Source organism: Aythya ferina (assembly GCF_964211825.1).
Source record: "Aythya ferina genome assembly, chromosome: 20".
Lineage (NCBI taxonomy): Eukaryota > Metazoa > Chordata > Aves > Anseriformes > Anatidae > Aythya > Aythya ferina.
The window spans coordinates 6115434-6129076 of record NC_140318.1 but is presented as its reverse complement, the minus strand read 5'-3'; the positions used below and the strand labels follow the sequence as shown (position 1 = coordinate 6129076).

The window sequence follows — 13643 nt, the reverse complement described above, 5'->3', positions numbered from 1 at the left end:
GTGTCATTGATGAGGAAATGGCAAGCCATCATTAGGAAAAGAATGTACAATTTAAGCTCTTATCTTAGAAAAATACTTCAAGTGCCTCCATGCGGGACTTTTCTTTTTAATCTGAAGAAAGGAGTTTCCTTTTATCCTGTCTGAACCACGGGCACAGAGCTTTTAGTTGTTTTTTTTTTTTTTTTTCTCTTGTCTTTTAGAGATTCCATCTTAATATATCTAATACGGCCAAATATGTTGGCGTCTTCAGCATGACTGTTTGCTCCTAAATGAAAAGCAAAATAAAGGGAGCTATTTGACACACAGACTTGATTCAGTCTTCTGGTGTTAGGTTTTCTTGCATGAAGGTACAGGGTGCGCTAACAAGCTTACCGATGTGGAAAACACATCTAATTTGTTTTTATGTTCACCTCCTCTTTTTGGCACTGTGCAAGGCAGGAGGACAAAACAGTGACTTTTGCTACCTGGGTCTCTGCATGTGTCTGCATGCATCCCAAGAGGATTCAAGGGGAAAGTGATTTTTGCTTGTTCGTGGTGAAGATTAACAGGTTTTAGAAAGGCAAGTTACTCCCGAAGGCAGCTATCAGGGAATGCTTTCAGACCCGAAATGATTGAAAGCCCATTCTTCACTCATATTCATGCAGACTTGAGAATTTGGTCTTTTATTCTGGTCTCAGAAGTTGATAACAGCAGATTTAAGGAAAATTTCTACAGCCTTTTCTGATTTCAGCTTAGGTGTCCTGGATGTTAGAGATAACTCAATGAAGGAAGACTAAATGTCACAATCAGACTCTGGCAGGTGAAAGCTCTTCTCTCCATCTTTAAGTTAATCCTGACCTGAGGTCTGTGCGCTCAAAATACCACAACCATCGCCATAAAGTCTGACAGAGCATAAATAACTGGCGTGGCACTGAGCAGTGTTTGCATTGCCTTGCTTAGCAAATGCCAGGCAAGTTAATTAAACTGTTGTGTGATAAGTTGAGGGGAAAAAACGCACAATGTGCAAAGCCTTCTCAATGCTGTTTTGCTAGGAAAGGTGGTGAAGAAAAACGTGAAGCTGAGTGGAGAAAGTTGGGTTTCCTTCCCATAAAATAAACGCAGAACAAGGAGTCTATTTGCTAACATGCAGCATGCAGTCTGGGGAGAGGCACGTACCAACAGCAAATGAACTGGATTGTAAACAGCCGAGGAAAAAGAATCAGCATCCCCAGAAACGCCAAACAGAGAGGTACTAATTACTGCATGCAGAAAAATACGCGGCAGAACAGTCATTTTTGCTTAGGGTATCCTTCGAGCAAAAAGGTGCAGAGAACAGACCACCAGAGACGTAAGACAGCCATCATACCTTCCACATGCCTCATCATTCTCCTTTGGTGAGAAACACTGATTACATCTGTGCAACAAAACCTTTTAAAATTGACAAAGCAGTATGCGCACGACGCGGTAAGGTACCTGAACGGCCAGAAGCTGCTCCGTGGGTTGCAGCAAGGGACATTTGCCTGGGGGGAGGCCTTAAGCAAAACTTGGCGAGATCCTTGTGATTAGTTTTGGCTAAAAGGCAGCGCAGCAGAGATGCTCTGACTGGTGTGCTAAGGCAGGGCTGAGAGGTGAGCGTGCTGCAGTAACTGGCGTGGACAGACAAGCTAGAGCAAAACCATTGCACCACAGATCTTGGCCAGGAGTTGCCTTCCTCCTGAAAGAAGCACTGCCAAAACGGGGCTGTAATTCTTTTCTGCTGTGCAACAGTTCTTGGTGGTGGCCTCATGGTGCATGAAGAAGGCAAAAGTGTTTATTTCTACCCATGGCGGGCTCCAGAGACAGTAAAACTGCCCCTGACCTAAGGCAGCTGCGTGCAGAGAACTGAGCGCTGCCTAGCTGAGGAGCGAGCCTGTCTCGCACAAAAGATCTCTGTTATCACAGACCTAGAGTTGTGAGACCTAAAACCTGCACTTTTCCAATGGGAGGAGTGGGGAAGAAAGCACAGATTCACCCACAGTGGTCCTACGAGTGGGGCAGAGGCACAGCCTTCCCCTTCGTCCCTCTCGGAGTGCAAAGGGACCAGTGCTCTGGTGAGTCCTTGGGGTGCACAACATGCATGGAAATCACCCCCAGCTCCTTCTCCACTTCAGAAAGTAAGCATCACGCTGAGTCCTGGGGTGCTGACCCAGCCAGCATCCTCCCACCTAGCCAGGAGCTGCCCCTGCAGCACGCAGAAAGCCAGCTGCTCCGGCACTGCTCGCTGCTTCTCTGCTCAAATCCACTTCGTGTATGACCCACGTGCCCCCCACAATCGACTACGGGGCCAGAAAGAGGGCTTGGTGCACGGCCTTCACCCCAATCATCATTAGCCCGAGCCGTCCTGCTCAGAAGAGGGTTGCTTCCTGTAGACCACCCCACGCAGCTGGGGACACGCAGACCTCTGGGGGAAACAAACGGGCGGCCCCATCTCCCCAGCTGCACGGAGGGGTTTAGAGAAACCAGCCAGCAAGACAAGGCTCGGGACTAATGATCTGCCCAAGAGTTTTGGCTACTTACAGTTTCTCCTCTCTGTCCGGGGTGACCAGGCAATCCATCCTTCCCAGGAGGACCCTATGGCAGAAAACCAGGGTGAGAAGGACCAGAACCAGGTGCTCAGTAGTAAAAATAAGATAAAGGACTGTATCAAACCTGCTTGCATCCTTGCATTAATTCCTACCATTTTACAGTGAAATGTGGGTGCTCAGAACCCTAGAAGATATGTCCTTTTCCCATACATCCCCTCCAAAATCTTACAGGTTTATATTACAGATCCAGACATTGAGCGAGCTGTCACCACAGGGAAAGAAATCACTCCAAAAACTTTTCTGCGGCTCCCCACCAGTGTACAATAATTGCAGAGACAGACGTGTTACTCTGTTGTGCTGTCATCCCAGTGTACAGAGGAAAAATAAAGAACAGAGCAACCGTGAAAGATCCTAGTGATATTGAGTCATTAGGAAATGAACATTTATAATCAGCTGTAATTTACTTGCCTATTTAAAATCTTAAACCGCCGGGTTATTATCATGATGGCTCAGTAATGCCTTTTATTGGGCATGTCACCACTTGTCAGAGAAGCAGCTAAGACTGAGATGGCACAGGCAATTACAGCTGGCTGGAAAAAAAATCTTTATGTACATTTTTGTATGTTCTGGAAAGAGAGTTACTCACAGGGGGGCCTTTTGGTCCGGGAAATCCAGTTGGTCCTTGAGGCCCTGGTGGTCCCTGGACATAAAACAAGGCAGAGAGCACATGGTTAAGGAACGTATATGCTTTACTATGAAATACCGGCTCTGTGTGAACAGTAGATGATCACAAAGAAATGGAAAACTGGCTCGTTCTGCCACAAAGAAATGCTGTTGAAGTGCAAGGCACAACTGCATGGGGCCATCCCTCAAAAAAAAAACTTGGAGAAGTAAGAACCACAGGGCATATGTAGCCAAGCATGCTGGCCAGCTGAGCAAAGAGGGTCATCCACCTCTCAGTGCCACCTTTCCCTCCCAAAGCTATGAAAAATAGGTCTTCTCCCATCCCAGCTCAGCTGAGGGCTCCAGGAGCTACCAGCTCATGCAGGGATGGGACAGAGCCTGGCTCTTTTGGGGCTGGTGCTGCAGGCACCCTCTGCCCTTCGCAATGCTGCAGTGTCATCAGCAACTGCCCCTTCACCCAAAACCATCAAAATGTGCAAAGCACAAGGCCAATTCCATGTTTCCTGCCTGGGAAATTTCATACAGAATTTAGAGACAAAAGAAAAATTTTTAAAAATTGCAGATATTGAGACTACAGTCACAAAAGTCCCATTGCTGCACTGTTTTCCACCAAGCACACTGTAGGCTGGAGAAAGCAGAAGAGGTCCTGGTGGATCCAACTCCTCCAGAAACCAGGCTCTGGCCGTCAGCACAGACAGAGTGGGGGGCTTTTCCCTTTTCCCATGGAGCACTGTTGGCACAGGACACCCAAAGGCCCACTTGAGCCTCACTTGGAGAGCTCAGAAGCGCTATGAGGGCTGTGTGTGACTTGTGAGACCTCTCTCCACACCAATAATTTTCACCTGTTTTTTTTTCTAAGCACTTTCTTAGGCCGTATCCTGGCTGCAGGGAGCTCCCCAGCCCTCTCTGCTTCATGAGACACTTGTAGGGTGCTTACTGCAGGAAAACCCCCTTGCTGTGAACCCCCCACTTCTGCTGGGTTACACCAGCAGAGGTTGCAGATCCCTGCCCCAGCCCCACAGCGCTGCCTTACCCTTTCGCCAGGAGGACCAGGGGGGCCATCGCCACCAGAGTTGCCCTTTTAAGGATAAACAAAAAAAAACACACAACAAAACACCATTAAAAATACATGCATCACCACTTCAGCTGCTTCGCACAAAGATTTCAAATGGCACCGACCCCAGGGTGAGAGCCCACCCCCCAGCCCCTCTCTATCAATAATTCTCCATCAGGGACAGCATCCAGCGAAAAAACGAGCAGCTGCTCATTCCCCCCACACTGCTTAATAAAAACACAGGGAAGATAACATCAGCGGGCTCGGGACATCTCCACCAGCTAACAGCCTCCCTCGGAGAGATAAATGCCGCAGCAAAGCCGAGGTATTTATCAAAAATTCATGCCGATACAAAGCCGAGGCATTTATTTTTAACGCCGGCAGTGCGGCGGTGACAGCGCCTCATTATGGCAGCTTTGCTTCCATCACGCCCAGCAATTGATGGTCACTTCATCCATTTCTGCAGCAGGTGCTAGAGCTGAGAATGCCTCCGGGTTGGCTGGCAGAACAATGTCTGTTGTGTCTGATGGCCAATTGCTGGCCGGCAGTTTGCACGCAAAGCGGCTGAGCATGGTGCAAGGGTGTGCAGGGCTCGGGGGAAGCATCAGTGGAGTTCAGGGTTGGGGTGGTCCCTGGTATGGGGTGACCCCTGGGTGAAACGGGGCCTCAGGTCAGGCTTCGTGCTGAAACAAAGCCATTGCATTTTTAGGACCTGTGCACAGACTTCTCAGTTGGGTTACGAGGCATTTGGCTGGGTAATGCAGATCAGGAGGGCTCAGCTTCCAAAATACAATGGAAAAAGGAGAGAAGGGAAATGGAGGGCAATGAAGCAGATGGTCTCTAATGCTGCCGCTTTTTAGGACGTAGTTCTCTTCCTAATTACCATCATAGGCTCTCCCAAACCTTACCTTTGGGCCAGGTTTCCCAGTGCTTCCCCTAGGGCCTCTTTCCCCACGTGGACCCTTGGAAAGACACAAAAGATGACGGTTTAGTGCTTTGGGTAGCAAGAAGAACTGCACTGTGATAGGCAAAGAGCTCAAGCACCTGAGCTGCACGAGGACAAAGAGCAGTCCCACCAGCAGCACCAGGATGCCAGGAGCCTTCGGCAGTGCTGGCTGAACATCCCATTTTGTTATGGCTCCAAACCAGAACCACTGGTGAGCCCCAGCCCCAAATCAGTGCCCCCTCTGCTTGGCTTTAAGGCTGAAGGCCAGAAAAAGGGCCAGATCCTGCCCAGGTAGGACATGAATCAGAGCACACCTCGTCTGGTATTAACAAGCTTTCAAAATGCACAAGAAGTGATAAAAAAAGATAAAAAATGATTACCGTTGGACCGCGCTGCCCCCTTGGACCTGGTTTGCCAGGTGTCCCCTGCAAGGAGAAGGAACACAGGTGAGTCACGGGCCAGCAGCAGCCACAGGCTGAGCTCGCAGCAGGGGAATGCACAACGGAGACCTATCACATGCAAACTGCCCCCAAAACCTCCTCAGTTCTCATTTACAATCAAAAAGACAATAGCAGTTTTACTCATAGCTCTCAGTTATTGCGTTTGTTGTCTTTTGTAATGTTTGGACACATCTGAACAGCAACCCCAGTGCCCAGATGGCATCTAACTCCTGAGGGACGGTCTCCTAAAAGTGCCCAAAAAACACCCCAAGGATGAGGCCACCTCCTTGGACCACGCAGGCTCCTAAAAAGCCAGCAAACACACCAGGGGCAGCCAAAAGCTCTTCTGCTCTGCCACCCCAAAATCCACAACCCCCTTTCCTGCTGATCTTCGCCCTCCCCTTCTCCCAGCTCACGCAGAGCATGTGCTGATGCACACACACACTGCAAGACCTGCGTTAAATATGTGCAGAATGACAGCAGCAGAGCAGGCACCCTAACCCGAGCAGTTATTTTACGCTACACAAGCCAATTAAGCTGCCCCACATATTTACAAATCTTTCCTCATCTTTGTGAACTTTGTGCTAAACAAGTAATTTAAGACATTGCTTTGCAGCAGCGACAAAACAGCAGGCTTATGAGCTCTGACAGATGCAGTCAGTTCCCCGTAATGGGGGACTGTGATTAATTCTGACAGAAGAAAGACAAAGACGGCTGGGTTCTAAATCTGGCATTATGCTAAGCTCCATTACCATGCGCCTAAAAGAAAAGTAAAAGCCCAGATCTTGCTACCTGAGGACGCTGTTTTGGCTACTGTCATTATCAAAAAAAAAAAAAAAAAAGCCAATAGGTTTGACTTTCTTCCTTTGGACCAGCAGCCTACTATTTTTTACCAATCACCTGTTAAAGGAAGGAAGAGAAGGATTTTCTATGTAAGGAATACAGATGCTTAAAATATCATTTGCCATTTTCTGCCCCAAATCCATCATCTAAAAATCTTGCCTTCTCGTATTTGGCACTCATTAACCGGGCAAAAATAAAACAAGAGCTGGAAAAGTTTTAAATCAACTTTCTTCCAGCTGCTAAAATTAGCCCTGCTGAATCTTCCTCGTTCTGCGGTTCCATTTAATAAACACTACTGGCATACTTTTTTAATTAATTACAAAAAAATCATTTTGAAGCACTCCATCTGGTTTTCCTTTCCCTACAAGAGGCTGAATTTGGATCAGGTGGTGCAGAGTGCAGCCTCCCTGCAGGTAGCCCCCCACACTCCCTTCCTTCTTTCTCAATTCTATTTTTAAGCAAAATTTTTCCCCTGCTTATTGCTGTCATTAATCATGCATACAGCGCTGTGTACTGCTGCTAAGAATTTATATAGCACTGTAAATGCACACAGGCCTACATTTTTCAAACAGGGATATCGAAGGAAAGGCATCTAAATTCAGATTATTTTTTAGGCACCCAAATAAATGGCCTGGATTTTGGCTCCCCCCCTGCACACCCTCCAGGCTCTGTCAGCCAGGGCGTGCAGGGAGATCTATTATCCCATGCTAATGGCTGGGGATTATTAGCTCTAAAAATAAAGATCACTTACTCACATTTCCAACTATCGATTTCATGATCAGTTTGTGAAAGCGCCCGAGCCAGCCCACCCAAACTCGCATCAGGCCGCTGGGTGAAGCCGGGCACTGGGGAGCTGCTTGCCAAAACTACCAGGATATTTTGCAGGGCACTCCTTTCCAAAGACACCCTTTTCTTCCTAATTCTTAACTTTGCCAGCCCCTGTGTGCAGCCAAAAGCTGTGGTTTCAGCTTTGGGGAGCTTTTGCACTGCCAGCACCAAAATTCAGCTGCTGGTGCTGGCCTTGCTGCTGATTCTGCTTGGGCTTCCTTATTTTCACCTTTTTTTGTATTATTACTATTTTAGGGGGAGAATAACTATCCATGTTGTTGAAGTAATGAGATGGAAAGCTTATTTCAATGCCTAGATGATGACAACTGTAGGAAAAACCTGTGATTCTTATTATTCTGGACACGTAAACAACCGTGTGGAGTATCATAATAGTAATACCTTGTAAAAAGAAAAGACAAACAGAAATGATTTTTGGTTGTTTCAGCTGCAAATTGGGTTACCCCACAATGCACTGGAGAAGCAAATCTTACAAACTCTCTTTCTTGACTGCATGTGGACATGCTCATAAAGTAGCAAATTTACTGGTCTCGGGAGAAGCAGAGTGTAATTTATCAAGTCTAACTCAACGAGGCTTAAATTCAGTTGATGGTCTCCATTTGGTTCGTGCAGCATGATCCTAGCTCAGTCTATTGTTCTCTATATAATCGCTTTCACTTATTTCAAATCAGATACTTGGGAGGAAAAAAAAGAAGGATACCAAAACAGTCATTGAAAATCTGTATTTCTGCTACCCTTATAAATTTTTCAAGCTGAGCTCCTTTTACTAAAAGGAGAGATTTGTCCATGGAAGTGTTTCTCTCTCCCACGCAGACAAACATAGCAATAAAACAAGGGCGAGCTGCTGGACTAGGTGCAGAGTGGTGTAAATGGTCCAAGCGAACACTGGAGAGAATTAGAATTAATCCAGCCTAATCCTTGATTATTTTTTCTCATTCTTACAGACAACCAGCTCCCACTGTGCTCCCGAAGAAGCCTGCTGTCCGAGCGGGCTGGCTCCACATCCCATCAGATGCAGCCAGATGAAGCAGAAGGGGTGAGGATGCTCAGGGGGTGCACAGCAGCATGTTTCCCTATCACTGCAGTGCCCATGCCCTGGTTTATGTCACCCAGAAATGCACCCCGAGGATTTTTTTTTTTGCATATTGGATAAGGCGGGTGGTAATTATACAGCTACAGTAAATTTGAGGCTGCTGTGGCAGCTGCCTCCCTTCTCCTGCCTGGCTGGGAGTGGAGGGAAGGGGATTTGTAGTTCAGAATGAGATGAAAATTACTCAGTGGGAAAAAAAAAAAAAAGAGAGGGATATAAACCAAATTTCGGTGGCACAATATTAATGCAGTGCAAAGTGATTTGTATTTTCTGTGCTCCTATCAAACACGTCTGTTAGAAGTCATTTGTATTTAAATGAGAGTAAAATGGAAACTAATTCCACTTACTCTCCTTACTCCCCCTATTTTTTCCCTGGGACCAGAGCTCACGAAGAAAATGACTGCATTTGTACTTTCCATCCCCTAACTCAACCTTGTCATCCTCAAAATAAAATAATACAAAATAAAATAAAAGATCACTGGTGTATTTAGACAATTCCCTGCTATTCAAGCACAAAGCTGAGCAGGGGGTGAGAGGTAGAGGTGAGTTCAGGGGATGGAGCCCCTACATTTTGAGGCTGTTTAGGAATTTAAAACAGCTCCACTTATTAAAAGGAGAAACATGTTAAGTGTGTTTTCACCTACGTATTTTGAATCTCAAGTTAGGTTAAGATGGTTCTGGCTGCTTCTGAATAGATTCACCCATTTCTAACAATTACCATTAATTAAAAAGCTCTTCATGCCCCGAGCAAAGTCTGGCAGCAAGGAAAGGATTCAGGTTCAGAGAAATCTCTTGAAATATCTTGAGGGAAGGCTTTCTGCTGTGTAATAGGCGTGCACTGTGCTGTCACTTGTGCCCACCATGGGCATCAGCAGCATCCTGCCCTGGGGACCGGGAGGTGACAGCTGCCAGCAAGGGATTTTACCACCATCAGTCCTGCCCAAGGGCTGCTCTCTGGAGGGAAAAATCAACGAAGCAGCCAGCCAAAGCAGCTCTTACCCGTGTGCCCTTCTCGCCGTTGGCTCCTGGGAATCCTGGGAATCCGATTGAGCCCTTTTGGGGGAGAGAAAAGAGACGGATGGGTTCAGGACACTGGACGGGGTGGCTCTGTCTGGCTGTGCCAGGCGCCCGCTAGCCTGAAATAACCCTGGCCGAACTCGCTGACGTCTGCAGCTCCTGGTGCTTTTTTTTTTTTTAAACCTTCCTCTAACAAAAACAAAATCGAAGACAGACCCGAAATGACCTCAGAAGCCAAATTTTCTCCAAAAATAACAAACCAAAATAAAAAGGTCCATGCCTCATTAGAAGTCGCTGCAAAGGCCCAAGCCCACGCTCACACCAGGTGCCTGGGGAACAGCAGGCTTTTGTGTTTAGCTCCTAAGTCACTATGTTGCACATGAAAATTTAACTCCTGGCTTGTTCCTTTCTGATGTAATTGCCTGGAGAATAGCTGCTGCTGCTTTTAAAATATGAATTAGCTGAAAAAATGCAAAAAAAAAAGAAAAAAATTACCCCAGAAAAAAAAAGGCAAATTAAAAAAAAAACAAACCATCAACACCACAACCAGAAAACAATCTCTTGCAGTTAATTATGTCTCCAGTGTTAAACAAGACTGCTTTTTTTTTTTAAGCAATGAACATGAATAATAAAATATGATTCTAAAAAGAAAAAAAGAAAAAAGTTAACAAAAACATAAGTTCCCAAAGCCTCCAGGGCATGTAAAAGCTGGGCTGTAGCCTCAGTCTATGGGGTGGAATTTGCAGCTTTAATTTAAAAAGGGCATTTGAAAATGGCCCATATGAAGGTGGGCGTGCAGGTAGGATATAAAGGATGTTTGCAAATCTGTAAATAGCAGTTCTATTTTAATTTCAGGGAGATCCTGATTCATTAGCTATTCTTCTTAATTAATTAAAGTAGCTCAAAGCTTTGAAGATACAAGGCCCAGTACCGGGAGAAGCACCTTTATGCCTATTGCTAGCACGAAAGCTCCCACAGAGCCCTTATCTGCTGCCTTAGTGGTCCTGCATGCCCTGGAGGGGGCTGCTGTGCACACTGTGCAGCCCCCATCCCTGTGCATCTCCTCCCATCACGTTACAGCACCCCCCCATTACCTTTGGGCCCTGCCTGCCCGGGTAGCCGGGCAGTCCTGGCACGCCGAGTTTTCCCTGAAACACAAAAAGAAAGTGAGTCAGTGGGGGCAACGGAGGCCTTGAGAGCAGCTGCGGGTTTGCACCAGCTAAAAGGGGAGAAGTTAAGCATGTAGAAGTCAAGAGCCAAGGTTGCTTAGGTGGCTTCCCTCCCTGGTCTTTTTTTTTTTTCTTTTTTTTTTACCAAGACTTTGCACCCAAGCAGATAATCCCAAAGAGACCAACACCTCGATGCACCCAACTCACATCACTGCAGTAACTCCATCTCCTCTGGGACCCCTCTGGTACTCACATTGAATTGCACACACCAGCCTTCACACACAGCTCCTGCCCCTCCTCTTCATCCCTCTGCCCCAAAACCACCCCTTATGCCCCATGCTGGGCGCCGTTCTGTCCACACACCACAAAAAAGCCCCAAAGCAGCATGTTTTGCTGTAAAACCCACTTGGGTGTCTCCATCCCAAAGACTCACCTTCTCTCCAGCAGGACCAAGAGGACCGGGATCTCCATTAGGGCCAGAGCGACCTTTGGGGCCTTCGGGACCATCCTCACCCCGTGGACCAGGAGGCCCAATCTCCCCCTGTAAATGACAAGATGGGCACTGACACAGTGATACACGCCATCAGATACTCCCTGGAGCTGCTGAGACAACTCTTGGAGAAAGTGGCTCAGCTGAGACCATCCTCGAGTAAATTGCAGAGCGTTATCAGAGCACCAAGCTCTCGCTCACATGGCTTGGCTATTATTTCCGACTACAGCCGTCTTATCTGGTGGCCCAATTATCCCATCTACATGAAGCATTTCTCCACCGAAACAGCCTTCATTAGCTCTGATTGCAACGCACCCTTCCCGGCTCCCAAATCGTGGTTTGATGTGCAAGCAGGCCCCGGGAAGTGTTTAATTGAGGCCTGAGCCATGGGCAACTGGAGATTGGGCTGGAGCTTTTGTGCTGAATATCATTAGGAAATCTGAACACGGGCAGACGGAGCCATTAACATGAATTGTTACAGCACTGCGGGCTGCAGCACACACAACAACAGTAGTCATTTTGTCAGTGGGCAGCAGGAGATGTCTCCATGCTGTGAATATGGGCTGTGGCCTTCTTGCTCACCAGGTGAGCCACAGATCTTTCTGTGAGGCTTTTGGGTGCCTTTGTCCTTTCAGAGCTCGCTGTAGATCACACAGATCATCATAAAACAGAGAGTTTGATGGTGGGAGCTGGAACTGTGGGCTCCAGGTGAGGACAGCCGTCCCCTCCCCAGCAGGCCACCTTGAGGTCTGCTGAAGCCTTTGGAAGCACCAGCGCCGAGGTGACACATGGAGTGTGAACCAGGAACCCCACCAATTACACGTTTAAATGCTGGGATTTAAATAGAAGATTTGATTTGTACTTTTACCTCATGCAAGGCATTCATTTTTCCTTTAAGCACGGGGAGAAATGAGCACAGAGCTCTCCCTCAGCTGGGGGGACACCAAGCCCCAAGCAATGCAACCACTCGAAGAGATGGGACAAAAACAACCCCTTGTCCCCAACAGCTGGATGCTAAGGACGGACAAACACACTGCAAAGCCCTGTGCTACAGCTGCTGCTCACACCCAAGCATGATCTGGGGTTTCTGGCAGTGTGTGTGTGTTCCTCTGTCTTTAAAAGCCCTGAAGCCAGACAACGAGCTCTGCTGCTACAGATAAGAGTCTGATGTAAACCTGCACCCCTGGCAGCTTGCGCCGCACTGCTCTGGGTTCTGTTAAAGTGTGTTCCCAGTAACTTTACAACCCATGCTGATGGCATGGAGACACATCAGGTGCAGCAAATAAAGATGCCTACCAGACCCGAGATGCAGTACTATGGGAGAAAAGAGAAAATGGAAATAAATGTGACACAGCTAGATTGTGCAGGATTCTTAGCTGTCAAAGCAGCAAGACTGGGCTCTCCTTTACTAATCAGTTTTAGTTTACCGTCAAGATGGGACTCTAAGTTTAGGAATTTATAACCCCCGTGTTTGATATGAACATGAAATTCCTGCCTGGAGATCAGATGTGCCAGAAAGACCCTGACCAGAGCCTGCCCCTGCTGCCCTAGTGCCACGTCTGCAGGGCTTGAAGGAGCACCACGAGACCTCGTCAGTCACAAGCTCTTACCCGGTCTCCCTTGATGCCCATGTCACCTTTGAAGCCAGGGAAGCCATCTTCACCCTAAAAAACAGAGAGGGTAAAAAACAGACGAAGTGTATAAATGAAAAAAAAAAAAAAAAAAAAGATTTCCCTAGTCTTGCTGTGGGCCCCCTGCACAAGGAGAACAATGTCAGGTCCCTGGCTTCTGTAAGCCCTGGGTGCACACAAGCAGGCACGAGGACACACACATGGAAGCCCAAGCAGGCTGCAGCTGTCAAGGTCCCAGAGGCATCCCAAGGAAGTATTCCTTCACATCCCGCACTGGCTGCCAGTCAGGATATCACAAATCTGGCTCGATATGAGTAACAACACCTTGCCAGTACTGGGAACCAATTATTTCTTAAGTACAACTGGCTTTATTTTCATGGAGGATGTTTTACACCATGCTTCAAGGGAACCTCTAGGACAGTGGCAATATTTCTTTCAGCCAAGAAGGTTTAATTGCAGAGCTCAAATCAATAATGTATTTCATCCTCCAGCAAATCTTTCATAGGCAATGAGGACACCATTCCCAGAAAGACCTTTCGAGTCTGGAAGGTCCCTGCCAGGACTCCCTAGCTAAAATGCCTAGATTTGCTGATTCTTTGGGGGAGCGGGAATGAAGGAATACAGAGCTGTTTAGAGCTGGAACCAGGCAAGATTTTTCACTGCTTCCTTTGGGAGAACCCAATTCCATCTTTGACATACACACAGACAGACTGTGTCCTCGTTCTTACTGACTTGGGTCTCGCAAGCTGCTCTAATGACCAGGCTGGGTAGCACATCCCGTGTGCTGTTCTCCCTGGGTCCAGCAGTTCCCCAGCTGCTACATGCTACAAAACTTCATCTCCGTGGAATCGTGCCCAGAAAACTCAAGCTGCTAATTTTGTCAGGAGGAA

The 13643-nt window shown here is 47.3% G+C and overlaps 1 protein-coding gene across 4 annotated transcripts in view; it reads right to left on the bottom strand.

Moving 5' to 3' along the window:
- The window catches only part of COL5A1 (collagen type V alpha 1 chain), a 168091-nt gene that overhangs the window by 27034 nt on the left and 127414 nt on the right, over positions 1-13643 (bottom strand). For all 4 annotated transcript variants that reach the window (XM_084494111.1, XM_084494108.1, XM_084494109.1 and 1 more), the window contains 9 exons: positions 12733-12786; positions 11066-11173; positions 10558-10611; positions 9446-9499; positions 5608-5652; positions 5190-5243; positions 4261-4305; positions 3190-3243; positions 2536-2589 (listed from right to left, as the gene is read on the bottom strand). In XM_084494111.1, coding sequence (XP_084350237.1) covers positions 2536-2589; positions 3190-3243; positions 4261-4305; positions 5190-5243; positions 5608-5652; positions 9446-9499; positions 10558-10611; positions 11066-11173; positions 12733-12786 — 522 coding nt within the window. The remainder of the gene's footprint in view (positions 1-2535; positions 2590-3189; positions 3244-4260; positions 4306-5189; positions 5244-5607; positions 5653-9445; positions 9500-10557; positions 10612-11065; positions 11174-12732; positions 12787-13643) is intronic.